At 44.9% G+C, this 14788-nt stretch overlaps 1 protein-coding gene across 1 annotated transcript in view; it reads left to right on the top strand.

Annotated features, from left to right (window-relative positions):
* LOC147718071 (adenylate kinase isoenzyme 5-like) overlaps positions 1–14788 on the top strand; it is a 312172-nt gene that overhangs the window by 92612 nt on the left and 204772 nt on the right. Inside the window, exon 4 of the mRNA XM_086919902.1 lies at positions 14463–14635. Coding sequence (XP_086776028.1) covers positions 14463–14635 — 173 coding nt within the window. The remainder of the gene's footprint in view (positions 1–14462; positions 14636–14788) is intronic.

The following is a 14788-nucleotide window of genomic DNA, read 5'->3' as shown; positions in this document are numbered from 1 at the left end:
GCATATGTGTATACCCTCTGTTCTCTTTCTTTTTTTTTCCTTTATTTTAGTGCGATATTTTGAATGTGAGTTAAATATAGATACAAAAGGCATGAATCAACATAGGTTTGAGCAACCACTCATGCATGCTTCTTCACAGAGCTGCCACTCCAGCGGCAGCAATGCTAGAGGGGAGCTCCCCCCCAAGGAACGGGGCGCTGCAAGGGAGGGGGTGGGGTTGCCACAAGGGCAAGGGTGGCAACGGGAGTCGTGGGTGGGGGGTGGTGATAAAAGTGAAAAATGTGTTTGCAAGATGTGACGTTCTATTTTTGTTCAAGAAAAGTAGGAATGTAATGTTAATGAAGGTTAAAACATGGAGGAATAGGAGTACATTATGTATAAGACCAATATTAAATAAATGCTTAAGCTAAGAATCTTATGTTGGAATGTAGATGGCCTAAACAATAAAAGTAAAAGAAATCTAGTACAAGAAGAGATTAAAATGTATAACCCTAACATAGTGCTGCTGACAGAAACTCATATAAAATATCAAGACAGAAAGTTGCTAACCCAACTAGGCTATGAGCTGGTTATCTGTACTTCATTGAATGAGACCATAAGGGGGGTCGCTATTTTAAAACAAAGAACATTTCAATTAGACATAATGAAAACTGCCACAGATAATAGAGGTAGATGGGCAATAGCACAGATTCAAGGTGCTAACACTAAACTAGTATTCTGTGCGGTATATGGCCCAAATATTGATAAGCCTAAAATCTATGAAGATTTAAGTTTAGAACTACTAGAATGGGAAGGGGAAATTATTATTGCTGGAGACTTTAATTGTGTGATGAACTATAAAATGGATTCTACGGGACCAATGAATTATAAAAGAATGTACAAAGAACTGCAATTTTAGAACTGGCAAGACTAAATAACATTAGAGACATATGGCGGTCTAAACACCCAAAGGTGCCAGGTTTCACCTATTATTCTGCCCCGCACAGATCATGTTCTAGGATTGATATGATATGGGCCTCTGAACGTATTTTAGAAAACTGCACGATTGAAATCTGTCCCAAAGTAACATCGGATCATAATCCTCTTCTTGTGGAAATTAATATTGAAAATCAGAATGTAAAACTAAGAAAATTCACTTTTCCTAGACACCTATTGGCTGACCCAACATTCATCACATCAATCAAAAACCATATACAGGAATTTATTGTGCTAAATATTAACTCAGCTAGCATCAATACTGTATGGGACACCTGCAAGTGTAGCATCAGAGGGTGTGTCCAACAGTATGTATATAGGCTTAATGCAGAAAATCGCAATAAGAATAAGGATATGACATCTAAACTGTCAGATCTGGAATTCCAACTGGCTGAAGCAACATTGCAATCAAAAAATAATATTGATTTAATTAGAACACAACTAGCAGGGCTACAAGCTGGACTTAGGAAAACGCTAAGGGAAAGATATGCAGTTAGATTACATAAATACAAATTAGATCAATACGAAGGCGGCGACTGTATCGGAAAAATACTAGCCTTTAAAACTGCAGATAGGAAAGCGAAAACTAGAATAAAGGAAATAATTGGGTCAGATTTAGTGGTATATGGGCAAGAGGATCAAATTTTACATCAATTTGTTAAATTTTACCAACATTTATATACCCCAGAGGAGTTACCGAGCAAAATAGAGATTGAAAAATATCTTGATCAACATCTAGGCTCAACGCGAGAACTTAAACATGAAATAATTCAACATCTAAATTCAAACATTACTATTGAAGAGATTAAAATAGCTATCGATCATTTACCTTTAGGTAAGGCGGTTGGTGAAGATTGTATACCAGGAGAATTCTACAAACTCTGCTATCAAGAGTTGGCTCCATTACTACAAACAGTTATTAACTCTATTATTGTCTCTAAACAAGCTCCTTCTTCATGGAAACTCGCTAAAATTATATTTTTTCTGAAAAAGGGGAAGCCAGAAAAAGAGTGTGGCTCGTATCGGCCCATATCTCTACTAAATTCCGATGTAAAAATTTTTGCTAAAATCCTAGCTAATCGGCTAGCGCCCCATATGCCAGATATTGTAAATCCACAACAACATGGCTTTGTGATGGGTAGAGATACCACTATGCATGTCAATACCTCAATAACCGCTTTGGATGTAGCAGAAACCACTAACACCCCACTCGGTATGATAATGTTAGATGCGGAAAAGGCATTCGACCGAGTGGGGTGGGATTATTTGTGGACAGTATTAAGTAAAATGGGTATAAATGGCTCTTACTTAGATTGGGTTAAGTCAATCTATGATGAACCACGGGCCGTGATTAGCTATGGAGGCACAGATTCTAATAATTTTAAGATTGCTAGAGGTACAAGACAGGGATGCCCCCTCTCACCATTATTATTTGCTTTATCCTTAGAACCTTTTCTAAATGCGTTAAATGCCCAAACTAATATAATACCAGCTCAGCATGGGGACATAACCCTTAAATTAACTGCTTTCGCGGATGATATCGCAATATATACATCGGATGTTTGTAAGGCTATGCCTGCAATTATAGAGGAAGCATACAAGTATGGGAAAGTCTCTGGGTATAAATTAAATGTTAACAAAACCCAAATCATACTTAACTACACCCCGGTTACATGCACCTATAAAACCTGCAAAGAAGCCGTATATTTAGGTATAAAGCTCATGGCTAAAGTGGAGAAAATTGTTGAAATAAACTATGGGTCATTTCTCAAAGAAACAACTGCGAGCTTTAAAAAATGGCATAAGATACCTTTGAGTTTACTAGGGAGATTAAATCTGATCAAAATGAAAATTTTACCTAAGCTACTCTATTTGTGTAGAGCTATACCGCTACAGCCAAATAAGCTGTTTTTCAAGAAATTGGATGGCATCTGTAGCAGCTTTATCTGGGGGTATAAAAAGGCACGAAGGGCGGTAAAATTTTTGACATTACCTATTTCTAAGGGGGGACTTACCTTTCCGGATTTTAATCTCTACTTTTTAGCTACTTTTTTTTTGCGCATTAGGAGCCTATTAAAGAATACTCCTCCTTTATTTTTTCATCAGTATATGCTGGGGGCTGATGCCAACCAATTTCTATTACGTGTCCATGACCCTAATTACTTTAAAAGAGTAAAATTCAAGACGGCTAAGCATGCTATTAGAATTTGGGACAAAATCCTGCACATTAGCAATTGCACATTTTACAACGCTGAGCTTAGGTTATGGAATAATCCTGGCCTTCCTGGCATTTTTTCGGATGGTTTGGGTAATCGGTGGATGAGACTGGATATAAACACACTAGGAGACCTGTATGGTATCAATGGTTTGATGGATTTTGAGACTTTAAAAATCACAAATGGGCTTACGGATGATATGCACTTTAAATATAGACAACTTAGAGATTTTTTTTGTAACAAATTGAAGATAATGGAAGTCAAACAATCTGAAATTATTGAGGGTATTTATTCAGAAAAAACTAAATCACTGATTAAATGGGGATATCAATGGCTCATTAAGGAGAAGGGAGAAAACACAACTCAAATCGCAGTTAAATGGTCTCGCAGATTAGATCAAAATATTAATTCAGTCCACATTGGTAATGCTTTAACCCACTTAAATGATATAGTTCATTCTTCCAACTTGAAAATGCAACTATATAGGACAGTCACGGAACTATATTATACACCACAAAGAATATCCAGCTGGTCACAGGATATCTCTTTGACAGATAAATCCAAGTGCGCTAAATGTAATACTGTCGCGGCTGGAATTGAACATATGTTATTTTACTGCCCCGCACTTTCCAATTTTTGGAATCGTATATCTTACCATCTTCAATTCAATCAAATAAGTTCAATGGATCTTACGGCACAATGGGTTTTGTTAGATATTCAAGATAGGAACTGTCCCAATAAAGATCTTTTAACGATTTTGCTAGCATGTGCTAGATTAATTATAGCCAGGGTCTGGATTTCTAAAGAACCCCCCAAGGTTGCAGATTGGCTATCATTGGTATATGAAATTAGAACTATGGAGTTCTCTCTAGCTAAGCTTAGAGGTCCTAAAGCCCTTCAGAGGAAAGAAAAGATATGGAAGAGATTTTTTGATGGTCAAGAGCTGTGATTAGGCCTAATCTGGTTTTTCTGTTCTAGTAGTTTATTACTTTAATAGTAGAATCAATGTGAAGTATGATTTACGGAATACTTTATAATGTTTTCATTCCTCAATCTTATTTTTTTTTGTTTGTATCAATGGTAATTGTATGTTAATTATGGAATTGATTTGTTATGAATATTGTCACTTCTTGCAAACAATAAAAATGTTTAAAAAAAAAAAAAAAAGGGAACAGTCCAGCCCGAACAGCCAAGCCATGTCTTCCCTGGACCGGAAACAAGCTACAGAGGACCGGTTTCTGGCATTCCAGCCGTCTTCAGCCTGGCTTGCTTGACGCCAGAGGCAAAGTGAGCAAGGGACTCACGTCTGAGCATACCCTGCCACACTTATGGCGGCCAAAAGCGGTACAAAAGGGGGTGGTGATGGACGGAGCATCTGAATCAATCAAACACTCACACCCAGTCAAAAGATCTGGGTTTAATCCATCACCGTTCTTTAGTCCACTCTGCCACCCCAGTTCAGACATGGCTATATGCAAATCAGTCTGACCCTGTGCCTCATGGGAACAGTCCAGCCCGAACTGCCAAGCCATGTCTTCCCTGGACCGGAAACAAGCTACCGAGGACCGGTTTCCGGCATTCCAGCCGTCTTCAGCCCGGCTTGCTTGAATCCAGTGGCAAAGTGAGCAAGGCACTCACGTCTGAGCATACCCTGCCGCACTTATGGCGGCCAAAAGCGGTACAAAGGGGGGTGGTGATGGACGGAGCATCTGAATCAATCAAACACTCACACCCAGTCAAAAGATCTGGGTTTAATCCATCACCGTTCTTTAGTCCACTCTGCCACCCCAGTTCAGACATGGCTATATGCAAATCAGTCTGACCCTGTGCCTCATGGGAACAGTCCAGCCCGAACTGCCAAGCCATGTCTTCCCTGGACTGGAAACAAGCTACCGAGGACCGGTTTCTGGCATTCCAGCCGTCTTCAGCCCGGCTTGCTTGAATCCAGTGGCAAAGTGAGCAAGGGACTCACGTCTGAGCATACCCTGCCACACTTATGGCGGTCAAAAGCGGTACAAAAGGGGGTGGTGATGGACGGAGCATCTGAATCAATCAAACACTCACACCCAGTCAAAAGATCTGGGTTTAATCCATCACCGTTCTTCAGCCCACTCTGCCACCCCAGTTCAGACATGGCTATATGCAAATCAGTCTGACCCTGTGCCTCATGGGAACAGTCCAGCCCGAACTGCCAAGCCATGCCTTCCCTGGACCGGAAACAAGCTTCCGAGGACCGGTTTCGGCATTCCAGCCGTCTTCAGCCCGGCTTGCTTGAATCCAGTGGCAAAGTGAGCAAGGGACTCACGTCTGAGTCTCTCAAAACTCATTTATTCATAAACATCTAAACCACATAATCAAAGTCTAATTATCCCTCTGACCATGGATCAGCACGAGTTATATTCTTCCACTGGCAAAAGCGCGGAGATACCCCTTCGGGGGTCGAATCAGGCGCTATATAAGAATATAAAATAAAATAAAATAAGGGTGGGGTGGCTGAGTGGAATGAAGAACGGTGATGGATTAAACCCAGATCTTTTGACTGGGTGTGAGTGTTTGATTGATTCAGATGCTCTGTCCATCACCACCCCCTTTTGTACCGCTTTTGGCCGCCATAAGTGTGGCAGGGTATACTCAGACGTGAGTCCCTTGCTCACTTTGCCACTGGATTCAAGCAAGCCGGGCTGAAGACCGCTGGAATGCCAGAAACCGGTCCTCGGAAGCTTGTTTCCGGTCCAGCGAAGACATGGCTTGGCAGTTCGGGCTGGACTGTTCCCATGAGGCACAGGGTCAGACTGATTTGCATATAGCCATGTCTGAACTGGGGTGGCAGAGTGGGCTAAAGAACGGTGATGGATTAAACCCAGATCTTTTGACTGGGTGTGAGTGTTTGATTGATTCCGATGCTCCTTCCATCACCACCCCCTTTTGTACCGCCTGTGGTGTCACGTGGCACTGCTTGTGAACAAGGTGTGTGCTTGTGGTGTGACATGGTACTGCTTGTGGATGAGGTGTGTGCTTGTGGTGTGATGTGGTATTGCTTGGGAATGAGGTGTGCGCTTGTGGTGTGACGTGGCACTGCTTGGGAATGAGGTGTGTGCTTGTGTTGTGACGTGGTACTGCTTGGGAATGAGGCGTGTGCTTGTGGTGTGACGTGGCACTGCTTGGGAATGAGGTGTGTGCTTGTGGTGTGATGTGGTACTGCTTGGGAATGAGGTGTGTGCTTGTGGTGTGAAGTGGTACTGCTTGGGAATGAGGCGTGTGCTTATGGTGTGACGTGGCACTGCTTGGGAATGAGGTGCTTGCTTGTGGTGTGACTTGGTACTGCTTGGGAATGAGGTGTGTGCTTGTGGTGTGACGTGGCACTGCTTAGGAATGAGGTGTGTGCTTGTGGTGTGATGTGGTATTGCTTGGGAATGTGGTGTGTGCTTGTGGTGTTACCTGGTACGGCTTGGTAATGAGATGCATGTTTGTGGTGTGACGTGGTACTGCTTGGGAATGAGGTGTGTGCTTTTGGTGTGACTTGGTACTGCTTGAAATGAGGTGTGTGCTTGTGGTGTGATGTGGTATTGCTTGGGAATGAGGTGTGTGCTTGTGGTGTGAGAGGGTACTGCTTGTGGATGAGATGAGCTCACCCTGTGTTCTTGTATGAGGTGGTACTGCTAGTGAATATGACGTGATCACATTGTTCACTTATGGTGTGATGTGGCACTGCTCATGGACGAGGTTAGGTGTGTGTTTGTACTGTGACATGGCACTGCTTGTGGGCAAGGTGAGCGCACTCTGTGTTCTTGTGGTATGAGGTGGTACTGCTAGTGAATGAGGTGTGATATGTTGTGTACTGGTGGTGTTATGTTGCACTGTTCGTGGATGATGTGTGTGCTTGTGATGTGACGTGGCACTGCTTGTGGATGAGGTGTGTGCTTGTGATGTGACGTGGTATTGCTAGGGAATGAGGTGTGTGCTTGTGGTGTGACTTGGTATTGCTTGGGAATGAGGTGTGCGCCTGTGGCGTGACGTGGCACAGCTTGGGAATGAGGTGTGTGCTTGTGGTGTGACGTGGTCCTACCTGGGAATGAGGTGTGTGCTTGTGGTGTGACGTGGCACTGCTTGGGAATGAGGTTTGTGCTTGTGGTGTGACTTGGTACTGCTTGGGAATGAGGTGTGTGCTTGTGGTGTGATGTGGTACTGCTTGGAAATGAGGTGTATGCTTGTGGTGTGACGTGGTATCGCTTGGGAATGAGGTGTGTGCTTGTGGTGTGAGAGGGTACTGCTTGTGGATGAGATGACCTCTAATTGTGATATTAGGCGATACTGCTCAAGAAGGAGGTGTGATTATGTTGTATACTTGTGGTGTTACGTGGCACTGCTCGTAGACAACGTGTGTGCTTGTGGTGTGACGTGGTACTGCTTGTGAACGAGGTGTATGCTTGTGCTATGACGTGGTACTGCTTGTGGACGAGGTGTGTGCTTGTGGTGTTAGGTGGCACTGCTCGTAGACAATGTGTGTGCTTGTGATGTGTCTCAATAAATAAGAGCGGGGACTTGTGGTACAGTACCCGTGCTCCTTGTGCTAGCTACAAAACAAAATAAGGGGTAGCTGTTCCACAATTGGGTGCAAAAAGGCACCCACACACAGAAGAAAGAGGAAAAGGGAAAAGGAGGAGCAGGAGAAAAGGTCTTTGGTCTAGAACCCACTAGTAAGAGGCAGGCACCAGTCTTGTCTCTTGCTGCCCTCACACACCCCGAAGGATGTCACGCTTCATCATCGGGTGTTTGTTCCTCGTCTGGCAGGCGCCTGCAATGCCCTACGGGTCCCCCGAAGGGTCACTTTTGCGGAGATCTTTTGTTTAACAGCTGTCAGATGAGTGTGGGTGTGGGGGGGGAGAGTCCTATGTGAGTAGTGAAAGGGTACGTGATAGGTTAAAACTGACTAAGGGATACCAGGGGTAAAACATTTTATTATAAAGGCTCCCCCGTCATAATTAAAGACCCCGAAGGTTGTGAGTTACTACAGCAGGCGTAATGTACCCAGTAACTGGAAGGTCGACATGTTTCGCACCTCAACAGTCAAAAAGATCCATGGCATTTCATCGGGACCAGAAAACCGTGGATGTGACAGTGAGAGTGAGGGATGGGGTCAAGAAACCCTGCTAAACCAGGGTTGGCCGCACCTGTGGAAGACTACAGGTAGGCTTCAAAGTTCAAAAAGTACTTTATTCAGTTAACAGACAATAACCATAAAAGCAACAACATGAAATTACAATTTACAAAGGGAAATTTAAAAAAGAACAGATCTATTATATCTCATCAACACCAATTGTTTTCCGTAATTTAAAAACATGTTTAAAAAAGCCTAAAACTACTGCAACAGTTAAAACAGTGTCCATTCTCTGAAGTTCTAAAAAAGCTGGGCGACATCTATTTAAATTCATTTCTTTGAGGATTGGGATAATGAATTTCCTATGTGGTAAAATATAAAATTTACAAAAGAATAAAATATGGATATCAGATTAGGACGAAGATTCATTACACGGGCACATAGGTAAATTTCGCAACCATGAATTCATTACTGGGAAGGACAAGACTCTAAAAACAATATTTAATCTAAAATGGGTCAAGAGAAATCGATCATAATTAGACATCGGCAGAGTTAAATACGGCTGTATTTTATCAGGAGTTAATAACAGGAGATGCGAGGTAACTGTCTTTTTCTTCATTTCATCTCGCCTTCTCTTCTCCTCGAGGTAATCCATACACAATTTTCTCAGCAATTTTCTGGATATATCAGCCATTGTAAGCGGATCATCATAATATTGTTGGCAACCAATTTCAATAAGAAAACGTTTAACGTAATCTAGCCAATCAAATCTACCCACATTTTCCAATTTTAACACATCCTGCAACATAGCCCGGTTCATGACACACTCATTTGTTGTCCATACCCTAGGCCACAAGAGGATGGGTTGTGTTTTAATTATATCTGATATATGAGGTTGTCCAAGTTCAGTGTGACAGATATAGGTCGCATCACTTTGTGGTACTGCCAGGACATCCCTCATAAACTTATTTTTGGTTATTTGAATAGATTTTATGTTCGAATACCCCCAAAGACCCGAGCCACACAAAGCTACTGATGTACACGCGGCATTATATATAGTTAAGATTTCTCTTATTGGTTTCTTGCCCAACTTTTTTATAAAATTCTTTAAGGCCATTATTGTTTTTAAGAACAAAAGAGTTCTGGCCTTTACAGCACTTGTCCAAACCCCAGATTCATGGAACAAAATACCAAGGTATGGGAAAGTAGAGGTATTTTCCAAGGGAACATTATTTATGAACATTCTTCTCATCTGCTTTCCAGTTCTTGTACCACAGTTCATGGAGAAGGTTTTACTACAATTTATTTTTAAATCTAGACTCAACATGAACTTCTCAAAAGATGTTATCAGATTCTGTAGGGCCAGGGGAGTCCGTGCCATTAGGACTGCGTCATCAGCGCACAAGAGTGCAGGGATAGATCTTTTGCTAACCCTGGGCATGTCCCTGCACTCCTGCAGCAGACGATGCTCAAGTCCATTTATATAAACCAGAAATAAAAATGGGACCAGGATGCACCCCTGGCGTACTCCGCGTCCAACGCCGAATTTCCTGGTACATTCGCCCCCCTTTCCATAACGGATTGATGCTGTGGCTCCTGAATATAATTCTCTTAGAAAGCAAATGATAGAATATTCCACGTCCAAGGTAGGCTTAAACTAAATAGCTATGCCGCTTCTGATGCAACCTAGGAGAAAAAAAGAGGGACAAAAAACATATAGGTGGAGTCAGTAAGAACCTCCACATGGCGCGGCATTGAGCGCAAAAAGCGTCTGGAGAACCAAAATGAACAGACAGACAGACAGACTACACACAGAAAAAACAAATTCGCCCACAGGTGTGGCTGTCGCGGTGGGCATAATGCGCCGGCTATAGGTCATGCCAGGGAGCTGGCAAGGGCATATGCGGTGCATCCCAGTCACCCCACGATCGTTAACCTGCCCTGCAAGGAGAGGGCAACGTAATAGTGCCCATAGGACGAGATGCCTACTAGTCATGAAGTTGCCTCCCATCAGCGGAAGCTTGACGCAAGGAATGTGGCGTGACATACAATGGGGGTGCAGGAAGTCTGCTCTTACCTATCAAAAGGGGGTGGGGTCGCACACCACTCACTCACCAGCGGGATCGCCCCTAAGGACTATGGTCAGTGTAGTCCTTAGGGGCGACCCTGCTGGTGAGTGAGTGGTGTGCGACCCCACCCCCTTCTGCTCTTACCTAGTTTCAGGTAGAGGGTTACTCCGTAGGGTAATGCGTGAATAACCTGCATCTTAACGGGCTGGAGTAGAGAAAAGAAATGTGGAAGCAAACAGAAAGTGGGACACATGCATCCAACAACTCTGTCAGCGTGGCCAGGTCACAGCCTCGTGGAATTACTCACAGTTTCTGCGGGGTGTAGTGGCTTTCAGCACCTACCCGCCATCACACCTGCCTGCATATTGCATGTCCAGGGTGTAAGCACGCTTAAAGTAGTGTCGGGGCTAACGAGAAAGGGAGGTTCCTCCTTCCGGTATGCCATGTCATGGATGACTGCGCTACGCATGTGCGGGCGCCATGTCTAAGTGTTGGGAGGTTTGTAAGGAGAGAGGGGACGGTATAGGGCAGACTGGCCATGCGCCGGCACCACATTAGAGTGTCGATATGCAAAGAGGTGATAGTCAAGGTGAGAGTCACAAAGAGAGAGTCAGTAGGTATTTAGTACATCTCAGAGAGAACGGTATTACATGTTATCAAAGTCCTGTCCATGGTATGTCAACGTTGAGGCCTCCTGTGTTAGTCTGGAGGCGTTGAACCCAGCGCTGTTCGTGTCTAAGGAGCGTGGCATTGTTCAATGCTTGATTGGACTCAAGAATGGTCCACTGAATGTCATCACACCAGTGTCCTTCTTCAATAAAGTGATTGCAAGTCTTGGTTGCAGTCCGGCCACGCCGAATCCTGCTCCTATGCTCATTGATCCAGTTTTTTATGGGTCTGGTTGTCATCCCCGCGTACATGAGGTTGCAGGGGCATGAGATCATGTACACACAATGTTTAGTATAACAGTCTGTATGAGTGCGTTGTTCCCAGCTAAAGTCCCCCATCTGTAGGGTCTTGGTATGTTTAGTGGGGTGCAGGCATTGCACTGGCCTCAGGGATACTGCCCTGTCACCGGGGGAAGGTTCCACACAGTGGCCTCTGCTGGTTTCTTCCTGGGGCGTGGTCCTGTGTTGACCGATGATCCCCTTAGGTTAGTCGTCCTCTTGAAAGCAAACCTGGGCTGCTCAAAATTAAGGGAGCCGGTGTTTAAGATCTTCCGATTGCTTCAGATGATATTTTCGACTTGGTTGGACAGTGGGGGGTAGGTCGTGACACAGGTAATGACATCGCTCGACTGGTGCTCCCTGGTGCTCTTTTTCTAGCTTTTTGTATGACGTCTGCTGGGTAATCCCTCTCTCTTAGATTCCTGGCGAACGTGGTTGCTTGTTGGTCGAACTCAGTAACGGAGCTGCAATTACGCCGGATCCTGAGGAACTGGCCATAGGGTAAGTTCTCTCTATGGGGCCTTCGGGTGGTAGCTTTTGAAGTAGAGGAGGCTGTGCAGTCTGTTTCCTTCTTGTATGTCCTCGTATGCAGGTGGCCCCTCTCCATGGAGATCATCAGATCCAGGAAGGGAATCTCCTTGTTAGATATCGTTCTGGTGAAGCGCAGATAGGTGTCCAAGTCGTTGATCCACTTGTGGAACGCCGAGCAGGTTTCGTCCGTGCCCTTCCAAAGAATGAGGATATTGTCGATTTACCTCTTCCACTTCAGGATGTTCTCTGGAAACATGTTGGAGTCTGTGAAGATGTGAAGTGACTCAAAGTGAGCCATGTACAGCCCCGCCAGACTAGGCGCAAATGTACTACCCATAGAGGTACTTGTACTTGGTGGTAGGTAGTGGTCCTGTACATGAAGAAGTTGTTTTTGAGTGATGGTGATGCAGTTTAGAATGAAATCCACAGGAGTATTGGTAGGGATGTCAGCATCCCGTAAGAAGTTCTCCACTACTTCAATGGTGGCATTTTGAGGGATGCTCGTGTACAGTGCCTCGACATCGAGTGTCAGTAGGAGGTTAATTTCTTCAATGTTATTTTCATTTATATCCTCTATTAAGTTGAGGATGTCACCTGTGTCCTTCAGGTAGGCGGGTGTCTCTTGAACGAGAGGTCTTAGGAAGAAGTCACTGAACTGACTCAGGGGTTCCAGAAGGAGACCAATCCCTGAAACGGTGCGGCGTCCAGGGGGTGGAATAACGCCCTTATGAATCTTTGGGAGGAGGTAGAAATGTGGAATTTTGGGATTAGTGTTGACAAGGAAAGCTGCTTCCTGGGGGGCGATCCAGCCCTCATTAGCAGCCTCGTTAACTAAGATCCTGATGTGCGTCAAAAGCTGTTCTGTCGGGTCAGTATCCAATTTTTCATAATATTGAGTGTTGTTCAATTGCCGTATGCATTCCGGTTCCTAGTCCATGGTGCTGAGGAGCACCGTGGCTCCCCCTTTACCCGCAGGCTTTATGATGATGCTGTCATCTTCTTTGAGGGGTGACATCGCCTTGTGAAGGTGTCGTAGTTTCTCAGGTTTGAGCTCTTTAGAGGCTTTTTGAGACAGTTCAATGCGTTTGACAATGCTGACAGTTTCCTCCAGAGAAGGATTCTTTAAGGTGTGTATGGGGGAGTGTTGTACATTTTGCGTGGTGTGATCTTGTGCTGTGATATGGTTACTGTATGTGACCTGGCTGTGGGTTGTTGTGTTGTCCTTTTTGTTGTATGGTTACTATATATGTCCTGGCTGTGGTTTGCTGTCAATCAATCAATCAATCAATCAAGGCATTGTGGTCTTGTGTGGTCTTGTTATATGTTGTTGGCGTAGTAGGCAAGCGGATGTGATGCTGGTGCGGCATGTGACCTGGCTGTGGGTTGTCATGTGGGTTGTGCTGTTATATCGTTACTGTATGTGACCTGGTTGTAGGTTGCTGTGTGGTCTTGAGATGTGTTGTCTGTGAAGTATATGATCTTGCTGTGGGTTGTTTTGTTGTCTTGTGTTGTGTGTGCAGTATATGATCTGGCTGTGGGGTGTCGTCTGCTCTTATGCTGTGACATTATTATTGTATGTGACCTGGCAGTAGGTCGTTGTGTTGTCTTCTGTTGTGTGCAGTATATGACCTGGTTGTGGGTTGTCGTCTGCTCTTGTGGTGTGTTGTGTGCACTATATGACCTGGTTGTAGGTTGCTGTGTGGTCTTGAGATGTGTTGTCTGTGAAGTATATGATCTTGCTGTGGGTTGTTTTGTTGTCTTGTGTTGGGTGTGCAGTATATGACCTGGCTGTGGGTTGTCGTCTGCTCTTGTGGTGTGTTGTGTGCAGTATATGACCTGGTTGTGGGTTGTCATCTGCTCTAGTGGTGTGTTGTGTGCAGTATATGACCTGGTTGTGGGTTGTCGTCTGCTCTTGTGGTGTGTTGTGTGCAGTATATGACCTGGCTGTGGGTTGTCGTCTGCTCTTGTAGTGTGTTGTGTGCAGTATATGACCTGGCTGTAGGTTTTCGTCTGCTCTTGTGGTGTGTTGTGTGCAGTATATGACCTGGCTGTGGGTTGTCGTCTGGTCTTGTGGTGTGTTTTGTGCAGTATATGACCTGGTTGTGGGTTGTCGTCTGCTCTTGTGGTGTGTTGTGTGCAGTATATGACCTGGTTGTGGGTTGTCGTCTGCTCTTGTGGTGTGTTGTGTGCAGTATGTGACCTGGCTGTAGGTTTTCGTCTGCTCTTGTGGTGTGTTGTGTGCAGTATATGACCTGGCTGTGGGTTGTCGTCTGGTCTTGTGGTGTGTTTTGTGCAGTATATGACCTGGTTGTGGGTTGTCGTCTGCTCTTGTGGTGTGTTGTGTGCAGTATATGACCTGGTTGTGGGTTGTCGTCTGCTCTTGTGGTGTGTTGTGTGCAGTATGTGACCTGGTTGTGGGTTGTCGTCTGCTCTTGTGTTGTGTTGTGTTGTGTTGTGTTGTGTGTGGCCTGCTAGAGGTATGTTGCTTTGCCATGTTACTGTTGAGCTCATAGGATTCAGAGTGTGCCTGTGATGCCATGCAGGCATGTAGCACCAGGATCTCATGTAACGTGACCCCTTCATGTGATATGTCCTCGTGTGGTACATGTGCCCATGTTCCCTGCAGGTGGACCTGGCAGTGGGAAGGGCACCCAAAGTGCCAAGCTGGCCTCTCACTTTGGATTCACCTGCATCTCCGTGGGGGAGATTCTGCGTAAACAGCTGATCCACCATGCAACGAGTGACCGGAAGTGGGAGCTGATCGCCAAGATCATCGCCAACGGAGAGCTGGCCCCCCCGGTAAGCTGCGCTGTGCCCCACAGGACAGTCCTGGGACCTGGGAGGCAAGGGGGAGATATGTTAGGGGGTGCTCCCCGCCGTACGATGACCTGTGTGCCACAGGTGAGTCCTGGGACCTGGGCGGCAGGGGAGAGATATGTAAGAAGGAGTGTG

The sequence above is a fragment of the Lissotriton vulgaris genome, chromosome 5 (assembly GCF_964263255.1).
Source record: "Lissotriton vulgaris chromosome 5, aLisVul1.2, whole genome shotgun sequence".
Taxonomy (NCBI): Eukaryota; Metazoa; Chordata; class Amphibia; order Caudata; family Salamandridae; genus Lissotriton; species Lissotriton vulgaris.
Note: the sequence above shows the minus strand (reverse complement) of the source record. Positions and strands in the feature narration are given on the sequence as shown.